Source organism: Macaca nemestrina, chromosome 2, assembly GCF_043159975.1.
Source record: "Macaca nemestrina isolate mMacNem1 chromosome 2, mMacNem.hap1, whole genome shotgun sequence".
NCBI lineage: Eukaryota > Metazoa > Chordata > Mammalia > Primates > Cercopithecidae > Macaca > Macaca nemestrina.
Genome location: NC_092126.1, coordinates 3,506,118 through 3,521,519, shown reverse-complemented (window position 1 = coordinate 3,521,519; position 15,402 = coordinate 3,506,118). Strand labels below are relative to the sequence as shown.

The 15,402-nt window shown below is 49.5% G+C and overlaps 1 protein-coding gene and 1 long non-coding RNA gene across 7 annotated transcripts in view; both read left to right on the top strand.

The window, feature by feature from the left end:
• LOC105470810 (uncharacterized) overlaps positions 1 to 15,402 on the top strand; it is a 185,463-nt gene that overhangs the window by 82,654 nt on the left and 87,407 nt on the right. The gene's annotated exons all lie outside the window — the stretch shown is intronic.
• Positions 3,964 to 13,046, top strand: LOC105470812 (protein FAM151A-like). The gene is given in 4 exon segments (XM_011723076.3): positions 3,964 to 7,470; positions 7,580 to 7,647; positions 7,650 to 7,709; positions 7,712 to 13,046. Coding segments are annotated over 4 exon segments (1,815 nt in total). The 5' UTR covers positions 3,964 to 6,490; the 3' UTR covers positions 8,419 to 13,046.

The following is a 15,402-nucleotide window of genomic DNA, read 5'->3' as shown; positions in this document are numbered from 1 at the left end:
CTGAGAGAGGGAAGGGAATAAGCAATCTTAATTAGTTGGTTTCCTTCCTAAAGTCCTCTTCAGGTGGTTTGTTCCCCAGGAGGTTCAAAGCACTTGCCAGCTCCCTCTGAGGTGGCTTCTCCCCTGCCCCTGTGATGATCATTCGTCCAATGAGGGTGATGGGGACGTGCTGCTCAGGCAGAGCAGACAGGCTCCGTGGGGCGGCGGGGAGAGCACTGGACAGGCCAGTGGAGTCGGGTGGCTGCGTTCGAGGCCCATCTCTGGATAAGTTGCTTTCTCTGAGGCTCAGCTTTCTCATTGTGTCTGTAACGTGAGAGGTCGGCCCGTGGTCGCACAGACCCTGCTCCCTTCCTACCTCACTATTCCTTTGCATCTGCAGCTCCCCTCTCCCCACCTACCAGTTCTTACTGCGCATGCTCACCCCTGCTTCCGTTCCGGGTTCTCCTCTCCTCCCTCATCCAAAACGGTGCCCACTGCAAGTCACTCCTTCTCCATCTCTGACTGCAACTGGCCCTTGCTCGTCAAAAATCCTTCTTCCTCCAGCTCTCGGCAAGCCCTCCCTCCTATTCTCCTGAGCAGACAGATGCCACACATGTTACTTCAGTGCAGCCCTCTCAGCTCTAACGACTCATGAGACACCCCAGGCTCTGTTTAACCCTGAAAGCTCGATTCTCCCGAAGCCAACGGAATTCAGTATCTTTTCAAAGCTCCCCGAGGGATTCGAATGCGCTCCCAGGGCTGAGAACTAAGGTGGCCCACACCTCTGTCCCATGTGGATTAACCTCCTCCCTTTATAAAAACAAAGTCAAGGCCCTTCAAAAGCCTTTTTTTTTTTTTTTTTAGACAGTCTCAGTCTGTCGCCCATGCTGGAATGCAGTGGCTCCATCTCGGCTCACTGCAACTGCCTGGGTTCAGTTGATTCTCCTGCTTCAGCCTCCTGAGTAGCTGGGATTACAGGCATGTGCCACCACACCCAGCTAATTTTTATATTTTTAGTAGAGGCGTCGTTTCACCATGCTGGCCAGCCTGGTCTTGAACTTCTGATCTCAAGTGATCCACCTGCCTCAGCCTCCCAAAGTGCTGGGATTACAGGCGTGAGCCACTGCATTGGGGCCAAAAGCCATTCTTAATGACATCTCCCGCGTTTGGTTGACTTTTGTCTTTTTTTCTTTCCTTTATTTAAAAAGCTTTTGGCCATCAAGCCCTGGAAGTTTGTGACACTCCTCAGTCAGCTCACAGCACGTTCTCACCATTGGTCCCTGCACGTCCCCTCTTTTCTTGTACTAAAGGTGATTATCCCCAGGCCCGAATCCTATTCTTTTTTTTTTTTTTTTAAACCCATAGACCATCATTTTGACATGTTTATCTTTTTGTTTGAACATGTTCTTGCAAAGTGTGTTCTTCTGTGTATATGGACTTTTACGTGTGAAAATGACATGCCCTATGGTCCCGCCAGTGACTTGGTTTCCTGGTGTTCCATACTTTCGTCTTCCACACGCCCTATGGTCCCCGCCAGTGACTTGGTTTCCTGGTGTTCCATACTTTCGTCTTCCACACGCCCTGTGGTCCCCGCCAGTGGCTTGGTTTCCTGGTGTTCCATACTTTCGTCTTCCACACGCCCTGTGGTCCCCGCCAGTGGCTTGGTTTCCTGGTGTTCCATACATTCCTCTTCCACACGCCCTATGGTCCCCGCCAGTGGCTTGGTTTCCTGGTATTCCATACGTTCATCTTCCTTAAAGACCATGCCCTGAGCTCACCATTCCTCTTTCTGAGAGAGCTGAGGCAGTTCTTCCGTCTGGGGAGCAACCGTTGTTCCAGGCTCAAAAATACCACAGCAAGTCAGAGAGACACACTTAAGTGTAGGATTCTAGGACCTTGACCCTCCACCGCAAACAGGCACTCACCTCTGCATGCTGGGAAATGGTGGTCTGTGTGTCAGCCAGATAAACACGTAAGTTCAGGGGCATCTGACAAACAACTGTCCCCACCCATCTTGTTTTGTTGGTCCCATTTTCAGCACTGCTGATGTGGCTTCCTGAGTTCCTGGCCACTTGAAAAAACAAAGAGCAGCAGCCTCGACGCCCGCAGGACCCTGTGCAGGCAGCACTGGGCAGCTGTCCGTCAGCACCCCTGTGCACACAGCGAGCAGGCAGCAGGCCAGCACCCTGGTCGGCTGGTACCGACGCCCTCCATCTGTCCGTCTGTCCCTAGGGCTGGGTGGACAGGGAAATCTCTTTACAGGGCCAACAGCGGAGCCTGGTGCTGAGACCATCTGACCCGATCTTGAAAGGACTGCATTCTCCTGCCACTCTCTGGCAGATTCCAGCTTGGGGCCTGTTTTCTGGAGCTAGCTGTCTCATGAACCCCAGCACGCTGGCTGGGAGATCTAGCCGGGTCAGTTTTATGGCCAAGAGAGCAATCGGTTACTATCTCAAGCTGGAGCAAATGGATTACTTTAGTCAGTCTGTGCAAAGCTAAAATCAAAATGTTTCTGTTTTTGGTTTGGGAGTGATGCATCTGGGCAGAGGGGTGGTGTGTTAGACTCAGTCCATGCCCCTCATTTTGCAGGGCTGAGACTGAGGCCAAAGGGACTTGCTCAGGGTCACAGAGTTGCAGAAGAATCCTCAGTCACACTCAGCTGTCCTGAACCCCAGGCTGTCCTTTCAGTGCCCCAGCCTTTGTTCCAGGTTTCATCCCCCACAGGGCTGCCTGTCCTCATCAGTGCACAATAACCCGGGCTCTGCAGGAGGGGCCGCCTTCTCTTTCATGCTGTGCTGTTGAGCGTAGACCACAGAACATGGGATACCTTGCCCTGGGTTTCTGTCCAGCTTTGCTGTGTATTTCAATCTTTGAGCTTTAGTTTCCAACTCTGGGGGGAAGGGCTAACAATAGTTATGATACATGCATCAGGAGCTTTGTCATAGCCTTTAACCCAGTGATTTGTCTTCTGGGAAATTCTCCTGTAAAAGTGACTCAAAAAGCTTTATGCTCACAATGTTCGTTGTGCACATAAGAAAAGTAAATCTCCAAAACAGTATTCAAACTCACAAACAGAGCATGATCACAGCTGGGGGGGGAAAAAAAAAAGAAGGAAGGAGGCCGGGCACGGTGGCTCACGCCTGTAATCCCAGCACATAGGTAGGCTGAGGCGAGTGGATCACCTGAGGTCAGGAGTTCGAGACCAGCCTGGCCAACATGGTGAAACCCTGTCTCTACTAAAAGTACAAAAATTAGCCAGACATGGGGGTGGATGCCTGTCATCCCAGCTACTCGGGAGGCTGAGGCAGGAGAATCGCTTGAACCGGGAGGTGGAGGTTGCAGTGAGCTGAGATTGCACCATTGCACTCCAGCCTGGGCTATAAGAGCAAGACTCTGTCTCAAATTAAAAAAAAAAAAAAAAGAAGAAGGAAATAAATAAACAATATCCAGGGTTGCTTAGGTGATGGGTTTATAAATAATAGTTTCTTTATTCTTTTACTGTTTCAAAATGTTTTGCAGTGTATATACCATCATGCCTCACTTAACAATGGGAATTTGTTCTGAGAAATGCATGGCTAGGCAATTTTATTGTTGTGTGAACATCGTAGAGTGTACGCGAACTTAGATGGTGTAGCCTGTTACACACCTAGGCTCTACGGTATGGCTTATGGCTCCTAGTGTACAAACCTGTACGGCATGTGACTGTACTAAATACTGTAGGCAACTGTTGCATAATGGGAAGCATTTGTGTCTCTAAACATAGAAAAGGTACAGCAAAAATACAGTATAAAAGAAAAAACGTATACCTTGGCAAGGTATAGATTTTAAAATGTGTACATAGTCAGTGCCCTGAACCTGTATACCTGTACAGGACATTTACCATGAATGGAGCCTGCGGGGTTGGAAGTTGCTCTGGGCGAGTCAGTGAGTGAGTGCGGAGCGGATGAGAAGGCGAGTGCGGAGCGGATGAGAAGGCGAGTGCGGAGTGGATGAGAAGGCGAGTGCGGAGCGGATGAGAAGGCCTAGGAGTTGCTGTGCATGACCGTAGACTTATAAACACGAGCCACTTTGGGCATACTACATTTACTCAACAATTTTATCTCTCCAAAATAAATTAACCTTAGCTTACTGTAACTTTTTTACTTCATACATGTTTAATTTTTTAAACTTTTTGACTGAGCTTAAAACACAAATGTATTGCACAACTGTATACAAATATTTTCTTTCTTTCTTTTTTTTTAGACAGAGTCTCGCTCTGTCACCCAGGCTGGAGTGCAGTGGCACAATCTTGGCTCACTGCAACCTCCCCCACCTGGGTTCAAGTGATTCTCCTGCCTCAGCCTCCCGAGTAGCTGAGACTACAGATGCATGCCACCACGCCCAGCAAAGTTTTTTTTTTTTTTTTTTTTTTAATAGTAGAGACGGGGTTTCACCATGTTGTCCAGGCTGGTCTTGAACTCCTGACCTCATGATCCACCCACTTCATACTCCCAAAGTTCTGGGACTACAGGCATGAACCATCACGCCTGGCCCATATTCCCTTTATATCCTTACTCTATAAACTTTTTCTATTTATTTATTTTTATTTTATAAATGTTTTGTTACAAAGACACAGACACACACATTAGCCTAGGCCTGCACTGGGTCAGAATCATGAATATGACTGCCTTCTACCTCCAAGCCTCATCCTACTGGAAGCTCTTCATGGGCGGTAACGTGAATGGAGCTCGTGTCTCCTATGATAACAGTGTTTTCCTCTGGAATACCTGCTGAAGGACCTACCTGAGGCTGTTTCACAGTTAACTTTAAAAAAAAATACAAGAAGTGCACTCTAAAATAATGATAAAAGGTGTTGTATAAAAATACTACACAATAGGAATTTTTTGACTCTATTGTAATTTTGTAGGACCACTGTTGTGTATGAGGTCTATCAATGACTAAGGTGTTCCTCTGTGGCACGTGACTGCATGTGACTTTTAAAAGCAGCAAAGCAAGGCTTTGAAATAACTTCAAGCATCAAAAATGAAAGAAGGAAACATTAAAAAATCTAGCCTGTTTTACAGTGTTCTAAGCCAGTGTTTTCAACATCGATTATCAGATTAATTCTCACAGCAGCCCCCAGACTTAGGTATGGACTTGAACTTTGTACCCCACTTACAAATGAGGAGGCGGAGGCGAGGGAAGTGAAGAGACTGTTTCTACCTGGGAGTGGAGGGGGCCAGCAAGGGACCAGGCTTCTGGCTGTGGTGACGGGGCTGCTGCCATCAACATGCCTACCCCTTAAAGCACAATGTCAAGACTAACCAACGATGGGGCAGGGCGAATTGTTGGGCAGCCTGAGACCTGTATGTGAGTGGGACAGACAGCAGAGGGGGTGCCTGGGGTTCCTGACCCCCCTTCCTCTGGCTAAAGCAGAGAAAGGGCTAGACACAGGCAGCATCCACAGAGAGGCTACCTGGTGCCTGGACTTGCTCCTGTGGCTTTTTCTTTTTTTGAGACAGAGTTTCACTCTTATTGCCCAGACTGGAGAGAAATGGTGCCATCTTGGCTCCACAGGGTCAGAGAGCCTGTCAAAGGTCCTTGGTATTTCAGGCTGCCTTCACTCCCCCTTCTCACTCATTCTGCCCCTTTTTGGAAGCTCAGAGCTCCCCAAGAAAGGAATGCAGGCCTGGGGACTCTGGGTTAAGAAGGCTCAGACGGAAGGCCCAAGCTGTCTCAGGAATTCACACAGAGGCTGGCAGGAGGGAAAAGACAGGCCACTTGGGCTCACAAGGTTGAGGGTCCAGGTATCAGGAAAGGGGAGGGAGCATGCGGCTTTGAACACACGCTTGAGTGGTACCTCAGCATCTCACCCTGCCCAGGTAGCACCGTTTTGCAGTATCGCCTCCAGTCTCTCTGGATAAGGTCTGCATTGCCTGAGCCCCTTGTCAGAGCACCTCCAATGTATGGGCAGTGGCTATGTCATCAGTGCCCTGAAGGATAAGATGTGGCCCTGTGGTGAGTGTGGGAAAACAGCCCTAGCAAGAAGCGAAGAAGGCACAGGCCTTCCCTACACTTGGGTGTCTCACAGGGTCCGTTTGGCTGAAGTGTGAATGAGGAGTGAGTGTTGCAGGGAAGAAACCTCCCCTGGATGCCTGGCAGTGCAGGGTAACGGACAGAGCTCTTGAGGGTGAGATGCACCAGGATCCCTTGCATCATGGGGAACTTATTTAAAAATGCAGATTATGGGCTGTCCTCTGAGATTCTGGTTCAGTTGTCTGGGACGGGGCCTAAGCATCAGTGTTTAAACATGTTCTCCGGATGATGCTGATGCACGTGGTCTCTGGACCACTCTTGCGGATCCCTTGACTAAAAGGTTAGCCTGACTTGCCCACAGCCAGATAGAACTACACAGGCTCCAGAATATGTCCTCGTACCGACACCGTCTCATCTCTGGTCTAGAAGCCCAGTTGAGGCGCCCATGTAATCCACAGCAAACAGGCATCTCCTCATTCTCCCAGATGCTACTGAGATGTCTCCCTGGGAGACATGGCCAGGCGTCGTCATGGCCTGCAGGGAGCAGTTGTCGAAGAATCGGGTCAGGTGGGGGTTGGCTGGCATTACCTGTGTTTCTGTGGTGGTCATGGCTGCGGTAGTCCTTGCCATCACCCTGCGGCAGCCAGGCTGTGAGCTGGAGGCCTGCAGCCCCGAGGCCGACATGCTGGATTACCTGCTGGGCCTGGGTCAGACCAGCCGCCGAGGTGCCCTGGAGGTCACCTGGTACCACGCAGCCAACAGCAAGGAAGCCACGACAGCTGCCCCAAACGGCAACATCACCGTCCTGGAGGCTGACGTCAATGTCGAAGGGCTCGGCACAGCCGACGAGACAGGAGTTCCCATCATGGCACACCCCCTGGCTATCCGTAGCTTCAACACACTGGAGCAGTGGCTGGACGGTATGCCAGGCTCTTCCCAGAAGGGCATCAAACTGGACTTCAAGAACATCAAGGCGGTGGGCCCCTCCCTGGACCTCCTGTGGCAGCTGACAGAAGGGGGCAAAGTCTGGTGGCCCACGCGGATCAACACTGACATCTTAAAGGGCTCTGACATGCCCATCTCAACTGAGGTCAGTGCCACAGAGTTCCTAGCCCTCATCCAGGAGAAGTATCCCCAGGCCACCCTGTCTCCAGGCTGGACCACCATCTACGTGCCCATGTTCCCAAACAGGATGTACACCCGAGCGATGGTGGAGAAGATGCACGAGCTGGTAGGAGTGGTGCCCCAGAGAGTCACCTTCCCTGTGCTGTCTTCCACGGTGCGAGCCACCTGGCCCCACTCCAGCTGGCTGCTGAGCCAGTCTGAGAGGTACAGCCTGATGCTGTGGCAGGTCGCCTCGGACCCCATGTCGGCAGAGGATCTGCTCTACCTCTAGGACAACACTGCCATCCATCAAGTCTACTATGACATCTTTGAGCCTTTCCTGTTGCAGTTCAAGCAGCTGGCCTCTACTTGGCAAGCTTAGAGAGGATGGCTGTACAGCTGTGACCTACAGAAGGTATTCCTGAATGGCAGCCCCCTCACCTGGGCGATTTGGGGCCCCACAGTGAATGCCACACGGAAGCAAACGTAACACGGGAGGCAGCCTGATCCCTCTTCTCCAGTGGTTCGGGGGTGATGGTCTTGATGCTGCCCCAGGGGTACAGCAACAGTCACCCTCCCAGACACAGAAGGCACGATCCTGCGGAACACTGGCTCGAGGGAACTGTGGCTGAGAACCCCGTGGCCACTGTTTGTGCTCCAAGTGGCAGCATCCTGAGGTTGGAGTCCTGCCTGCAGCAGCTGGCCACACATCCCGGACACTGGGGCGTCCATTTGCAAATAGTGGAGCCTGCAGCCCTGCGGCCGTCCCTGGCCTTGCTGGCATGCCTCTTCAGCTTTGGCCTCTTGCATCAGCCTGTGTGGATGGGGGCCAAAATCTCCCACAGGAGTTTTTCAGTCCCTGGTCACATGGCTGGCAGAGAACTGCTTAGAGCTGTGGCTGAGGTCTTTCCCTGTGAGACTGTGGCACCAGGCTGGCCTGAGGAGGCGCTGGGCAGTGGCTACAAGGAACAGCTGTTCACAGATATGCTAGAGCTGTGCCAGGGGCTCTGGCAACCTGTGCCCTTCCAGATGCAGGCCAGGCCACCGGGCCACAGCACGGCTGGAGCTGTAGCCAGGCTGCTGGCATCCTCCCCCTGGGCCACTGTCACAGTGGAGCGCAGCCCAGCTAGGGGCGACTATGCCTCTGAGAGGACAGTGCTGCTGGGAGCCAGGGCTGTGGACAGGACCCGAATCTACTACAGGTTGCCCCAGCGGTACCACAAGGACTTGCTGGCAGATGTTGGCAAAAACGGAGCACCGAGGGGTGGTGGCCAGTGGACCCAGGGTGGAGGCTGCCCGCGGGGAGGCAAGAAGAAATAAAGGCCTTTGCCTTTCTCCAGGCAAAACAAAACAAAACAAAACAAACAGAAAAGGAAAGGTTAGAAACCGTGGTCTGGATATCTAGCTTATTGTGTGTGGTCAATAGAAGCTTTTTAATAAATGAAAAATGTTTTACTCACCCCTGTCACTCCTTTGCTAGAAAAGACAACTTGGAGCTTCCAAGAGAACAGTCTGTCCCCTGGCTATGTTTCAGAAACGCTCATTCTGCTCAGTCCAGCTGCAGGGAAAAGGATTGTTTCTAGAAGAAAGAGCCTACTTTACACAGCTGTATCCAGGGAAGGCTGAGGGTTGCTCCCCATGGCCCTCTGGTTCTCCCCCTGACTGTTTATGATCAGGCCCATGTGCAGCTTCTGGGATCCCTAACGATGCCTGATATATGGGGAGCTTAAGCGGCTACATTTCAGGCTTCAGATATTGGCAGAGGACTCTTGCGCGGTCTGAAGACGAGCAGTCGATGCATTCCACGTGCTGGAGTCTGCCAGCCCATTAGAATTTAATTAAGCACATTCTTTCCTGACAGCCTTCTGGTGCTCAGGAGCAAGATGCTTTTGGCTTTTGGCTGCAATTGGAACTCATTCTTTCTCCCTTTTTTCCGGAAGCTCTCAGCGTCTCCTCTGCCTTCAGAGAACTCGTGGTGGTGTGCATCAGGGTCACTCCTGGAGATTCTGAGACAGCCATCTTCCTTTCAGTCGTCCTCCATAGGTGACTCTGAATTGCTCTGAGGCCTAAGAACTGCTGACCTCTGTAGGTTAATGAACCTCAAGCCAATGCCTCCACTCTGGACCTCCCAAGCTTCAGACATTTGTACCTTTCTGTCTTTCGGGCAGCTCCACCTGGAATGTCTAAGAGGCACCTCAAGCTCCAAGTAGATGTCCTATAAGTTTTGGAGTCCCTCACCTGCTGTATTCAATTCATTCTATTTATTCCTTCTTCCAAAATGTCTCTCAATTCTCTCACCTCCTAAGGAAAATTCTGCCTTTCGTAAACAAGGTCTAGTCACTGGATGGAGGAACTGTTTCTCTGATTCACCCTATTTCCCTTTTTCTTGAGAATTTCTCCCTAACCATTGCTCCCATCTCATAAATAACTTATAATAACTTGGGTAGGGGCCTGTGACTTCCCCTGCACACATGCATGCTTCTTCCTTTAGTTTCCTCTAGCACAGCTGAGATGAGGCTGGAAAACCTGACTGGATTTGTCCCACTGGAGACTCAGTGATAAGAGAAGGGAGATCAGCACAGGGCGTACTGTGACACAGGATACCTGGCATTCCCCTGCTTTCCCTTCGAAGCCTGAAGGGCCTGCCTCACCGGAGCTCCCCCTGGCATCCCTATGGTGGGTACTGTCTTGGCACTTGCCAAGTTGAGTGTGTGCCCAGAACAGGTCTTCACCCAGAACAGCTGGAGCAAGGTCCTCTCCCTGCTTCCCTGCTTCATTTCTGCTTCTCGTCAGAGCATCCATCTGGTTCTCAAACGGCTGGTGTTGGATATAACCACTCCCTTCAGAGGAGACCATGCCTATTCCAGGGCCAGGGCTGCATAAGGTTCAGCATTGCAACCAAACCAAAATATGACATAGTGACCCCAATTGTAATGATGAACTCACATTACAGCCCCTGGCCATGCCATTGCCGCTGCCTTAGTTCCAGGCTTCAGTAGCTCTTGCCAACCGGTAGCGGAAGGCTCCCCTCCCGTTGTTGACCACAGCCAGTCTTCCCACAGTAGCTGGACCCACAATCCTAAAACTACAGAATATCACCGGTTAGCAGTTCTCAAACTATTTGGTCTTAGGATTCTTTCATGCTATAAAAAATTACTGACGAGGTGGGCGGATCACGAGGTCAGGAAATCGAGACCATCCTGGCGAACACAGTGAAACCCCGTCTCTACTAAAAATACAAAAAATTAGCTGGGAACTAATTGGTGGCGCGTGCCTGTAGTCCCAGGTGCTCAGGAGACTGAGGCAGGAGAATCGCTTGAACCTGGAAGGCGGAGGTTGCAGTGAGCCGAGATCATGCCACTGCATTCCAGCCTGGGCAACAGAGCAACACTCTGTCAAAAAAGAAAAAATTACAGAAAACTCCAAGAGTATTTTGTTTATGTGACTTATATCTGTCCTTATTTACTATATAAATTAAAACACAGAAATTTAACAAATGTTAACTTACTAATTCACTTAAAAATAGCAATAAACTCATTACATGTCAACAGAAATAACATGTTTTAACTAAAAAGTCATCATATTTCCTAAAACAAGAAACAATTGCTTACAAGAGTGGCATCGTTTTATATCTTTGCAAATCTCTTTAATGCTTGAATCAATAGATTAAGCCAGTGACTTATCGCTGTTCCTGCATCCAATCGGTTGTGCCATGTTGTTTTGGCCAAAGTGTGTGAGAAAAATCTGGCATTACACAGACATGTAGTTGAAAAGGAGAGGAGTATTTTAATATTCTTCTTGACAATTATGGGTTTTGTGTGTTGTTGTTTTGAGATGGAGTCTCGCTGTGTTGCCCAGGCTGGAGTGCAGTGGCACGATCTTGGCTCACTGCAACAACCTCTGCCTCTCGGTCAAGCTATTTCAACTAATTTTTGTATTTTTAATAGAGATGGGGTTTCACCCTGTTGACCAGGCTGGTCTCAAACTCCTGACCTCAAGTGATCCGCTTGCCTCAGTCTCCCAAAAGTGCTGGGATTACAGGCGTGAGCCACCTCGCCGGGCTGGGTGTTTTTTTGTTGTTTTTTTTTTAATACTATACCCAAACTCAAGAAGTGATAGTTTCTTAAAGGTTTGTTACAATATGGAATCTGAAACTATATCAATAAACTTCTTGTACTGTCCCACATTAAAATCCAAACATTTCTCTTGTACTTTGAACGTGTCTTTTACTTGCGTGTAGTTGCCTAACGTCAGACATTGATCATTTGAAAAATATTGGTTCACTGTGTTGTATACATTTTCCAAATGTTGATATTTTTACTCTCCAATATTTAGATAGCACAATTCATTAGTATTACCATTGGAATATCATTGGAAAACTCCTTAAGTATTATTAGGAAGCTGTCAAGCTCACAGTGGTAAACACAAGTTTTCCAAAATTCTGATTCTCACTGGAAAGCTCAGATTTTATTATTGGCAACAAATACCATCAGTTGTTTTCCTTGAAGAAACAGTCTCAGGAGATCCATTTTTGAGAAAACATCTGCCAAAACCCCAGTCTGAATATCCTTAGTTTGTCTGGCAGTCGTTTTTTCTTAAGTAAAAATGTATCTTCTGAAAAAAGTGATTAGTTCACTTAACCAAAGCAGTCACACAAGTCATTTTTCCTGGAGACAATCATTGTACATCGATGTGTGGCGGAAGTGGTACTTCTAGTGGTACTTACCAGTCCACACAGAATGTTGAAACAAGGTGTTGAGCAAGGGTTGAGATTTCATAACGTCAATAACTTCTACTCTTTCATCATAGACAAGCTTACGTGTGGCTTTTAAAAAAATTTATCTTTTGCTGTGAGTGTGTGGTAGTGGAGAATATGACGGCTGTCAGTACAGTGTAGTGTCACTATCTTGATCTGTGCTGAGGGGACAGTCGTTTTACTCCCTGTTGCTTATGCACCATTATTACAAGCGGCAGCACAGGGAGAAAAGGCAAATAACACCATATCATTATGAAAAGCTTGGCTTCATGGAACCCCCACCACAGGGTCCTCTTGGGAATCCCAGGGATCCAGAGCGCACATTTTGAGAGTTTTCTGTGTTTCCCCACTTCCAATAGGCTAAAAAAGGCTGGACCAGTGGTGGCATTTCATGAACCCCAATCTTCTTCCTATTCTTCTGCCAGCGCTGTCCATAAAAATGTGACTTGTAAGGAAGAGTAGCTGGGAGCCTGAGTCCTGTCTGTGGGGGAGAACTTCAAGAGCTGCCAGCAAGCCCAGCTGTAATTGAAACATCTCAGGGAGGCTGCTGGGGGATGGGGGTTGACATCAGCCAGGCAGCACTCAGCCCCGGGGCACCCAAGACTTCAGCAGTTTTTTGGAAAGTCTGGTGTGTGCTTTGCTGGAATCCAGAGGCTGTGGGAGGCGCCAGTTCCAGCAATGACCTCATTACAACTGAGTGATTGAACAAGGCAGGCACCTTTCAAGGAAATCATCAGGTTCGCATGACTGTCAGTCAAGGTGCACAGCAGCACTCTGTAGCAGGTGGGAAGGGAGTGTGATTTGGCTTCTGCAGAAGGGGAAATGACATTTACAGAGGAAACGTGAATTGGCGACAGTCGTGGAGGGAACTGGCTTCTCAGATCTATAGATTCAGAGACTTTTAGGGCTACAAGAGAACTTAGATGTCAACCAGACAAACTGAGTTGGAAGGAGTGGGAAGATTGCTCAGGACTCCAGCAGAGCTGGTTTGGCACATAAGTCAGCCAGACAGCCCAGCCGGTTCCAGTCCCACCTCAGCAAGTTGGCATTGTACCCCTCTTTCTCCCATCTCCCAGCGGGGCAGCCTCCTATAAAGGAGGCCAACTACTCCATGTATCTTTGGTCTGGTGACACTTTCAGAGTGAGGTTGGCGAGAAGACTCCCAAGTCATAGAGAATTAATCAGGCGGGACACAGAGTTTTTAATCCCCACTTTACAGACGTGGAAAGTGAGCCCCAGAGAGAATACATGACTTGCCAAGATCACATTAGTAAGTGGCAGAGGAGGAACTTGAACTCAGGTCTTGAGGCTTATGGTTCCATTGAGATGCTGTGGTGTAGAGAGGAGAGTACAGGATCTGAAGACAGAAAAGCGGGATTTTTAGTTCCTTTGATATTTAACAGTTGGGTGACTTTTGGTTGAGCCATTTTATTTCTCTGAATCTCGGTTTCCTCATTTACAAAATGACATAATATACATCATCTATCCTAAGCTCGTTCACAGGGTTGTTTTAGAGCATCAAATTATGTGGTTTTTATAAATATGCCTTATATACTGTGAATCTCTTTAATAAGTTTGAGGGGGCTCACACGCCCACTTAATGGACCATTCTTTTGCCCGCAAGGATGATCTAGACCCTTGGACTGACACTGCCTTCCTTAACTAAGGCCCTAAGAATCCCAGCATTTGGAAAATGTGAATCAAGAGATCCCAGAGGCTGCAAGCAGGGCGTGGTAATGGATGGGAATGGAAACTGTTATTTATACCAGCTCCCTTCACTTTTCAGGAGATCTGGGGGGATAAGGACGGCTCTGGGTGTGATGTTCCCAGTGTGGCTTTGGTGCAAGACTCCACAATTCTTTGTCCCCCGGCTTTTGCACCACTCCAAGCTGTGACACTCTGACTGCCATTCAAGCAGCACCATTGTGCACTATCCTGCCTCGCAAAGTGGCCAGACACATGTTTTCAAGGGCCCTCTAAGGAAGGAAACTGAGGTGCTGGTATTTGAATGTGGTTTTCAGATACTTTCAAAGAGCATTCTAATGGCTGCTTCACTCTGCTTTCACCAAGGCAGCGCCGTGTCTTAGGGAGAGGCCATCTAGGATTAGCAGTTAGGAGCCTGAGCTCTGAAGCCAGATGGCTTGAGCTGGAATCATTCTTTCTACTTCTCTCTGTGCCCCCTATTTCTTACCCTTAAAGTGGGGTTGATCACAGCACCTACCTGATAGCATTCTTGTGGCAAATCAGTGAATTTGAATGTATATGAAAACAGGACCGGCTGGGTGCGGTGGCTCACGCCTGTAATCCCAGCACTTTGGGAGGCCAAGGCAGGTGGATCACCTGAGGTCAGGAGTTTGAGACCAGCCGGGCCAACGTAGTGAAAACCTGTCTCTATTAAAAATACAAAAATTAGCCTGGAGTGGTGGTGTGCACCTGTAATCCCAAGTACTCGGGAGGCTGAGCCACGAGAATCACTTGAACCCGGAAGGTGGAGGTTGCAGGGAGCCTAGATTGAGCCACTGTACTGCAGGTAGGGTGACAGAACCAAACTCATCTGTCAATGGGCTCCAAGGATAGGGACCAGCAGGGGACTTAATGGCCCTGGAGACAGAAAGGGCAGGAGGTCAGGGGTCAGGGCTTCGGGAGCAGCCAAGGGGCGCTGGGAGGAAAGAGACTGCAGAGACTGAAAGGTGACTCATCACGTGACAAAGACTCACTGTGATTACTGATAATTTGCAGCAGGCACTGTTGGGAACTGGGTATCCTAAGATGAAGACAGCAGGGCGTCTGGTCCAGGGACCCCCCACACGGAGGTGGCTGTGTTGGCAATAGTGGTGTCACAGCAGGTTAGTGCAGACAGCAAAACAGGCCACAGAAGTGTGCACTGGTCTGCGGTGACTCCAAGGAGGACATGATCCCCCTTGTCTGGGAGGTAAGGACAGCAGGCAGCCCACCAGTAGCTGGGAGTGGCGATGTGAGAAGCTGCCGGGCTGGCTTCCTGCAGGTCGGCTCTTAGAGTCGGGCCTTTTTGGCCAATTAAAGGGTCTAACCTCTCCCTTAAAAAGTCCTTAAAAAGAACTTTCTCCATGAATTCTCAGTCCTGCGCTCACCCAGCCTCTGCCACCTCTTTTGCTGTTGGGTGGCTGTGGTCGTCACAGGTTTGCTTCATTTTAGAGACCGAGTCAGCCTTCTGGACTTCCCACTTGCTGGGTGAAAAACCAGTAACAAGTGAGAGCCGCGCTCCTCAGGCCCCACCCCTCATGCATGATTGATTTCTAAGCAGGGGAAGCGCGGCAGCCCCGGGTTAGACACGAGTCTGTTTGCTTGCAGATCTGCACACACTGTCTCCAGCTTCTTTTGTGGCTCTGTAGAAGCCCCAGCTTTCTAACTTATTAACCACAGCTCTTCCCGCCGTAGAACTGCAGGTGGGACAGTGCTCTTCCCAGGCTCACGGCAACACTCAGTAGCTGCTTTGAAGGGACAGAAGGTTGCCACATGCCGGTCTGTCCTTGGGTCACTTCAGGGTTCCAATCACCGCTGGTTCAGGG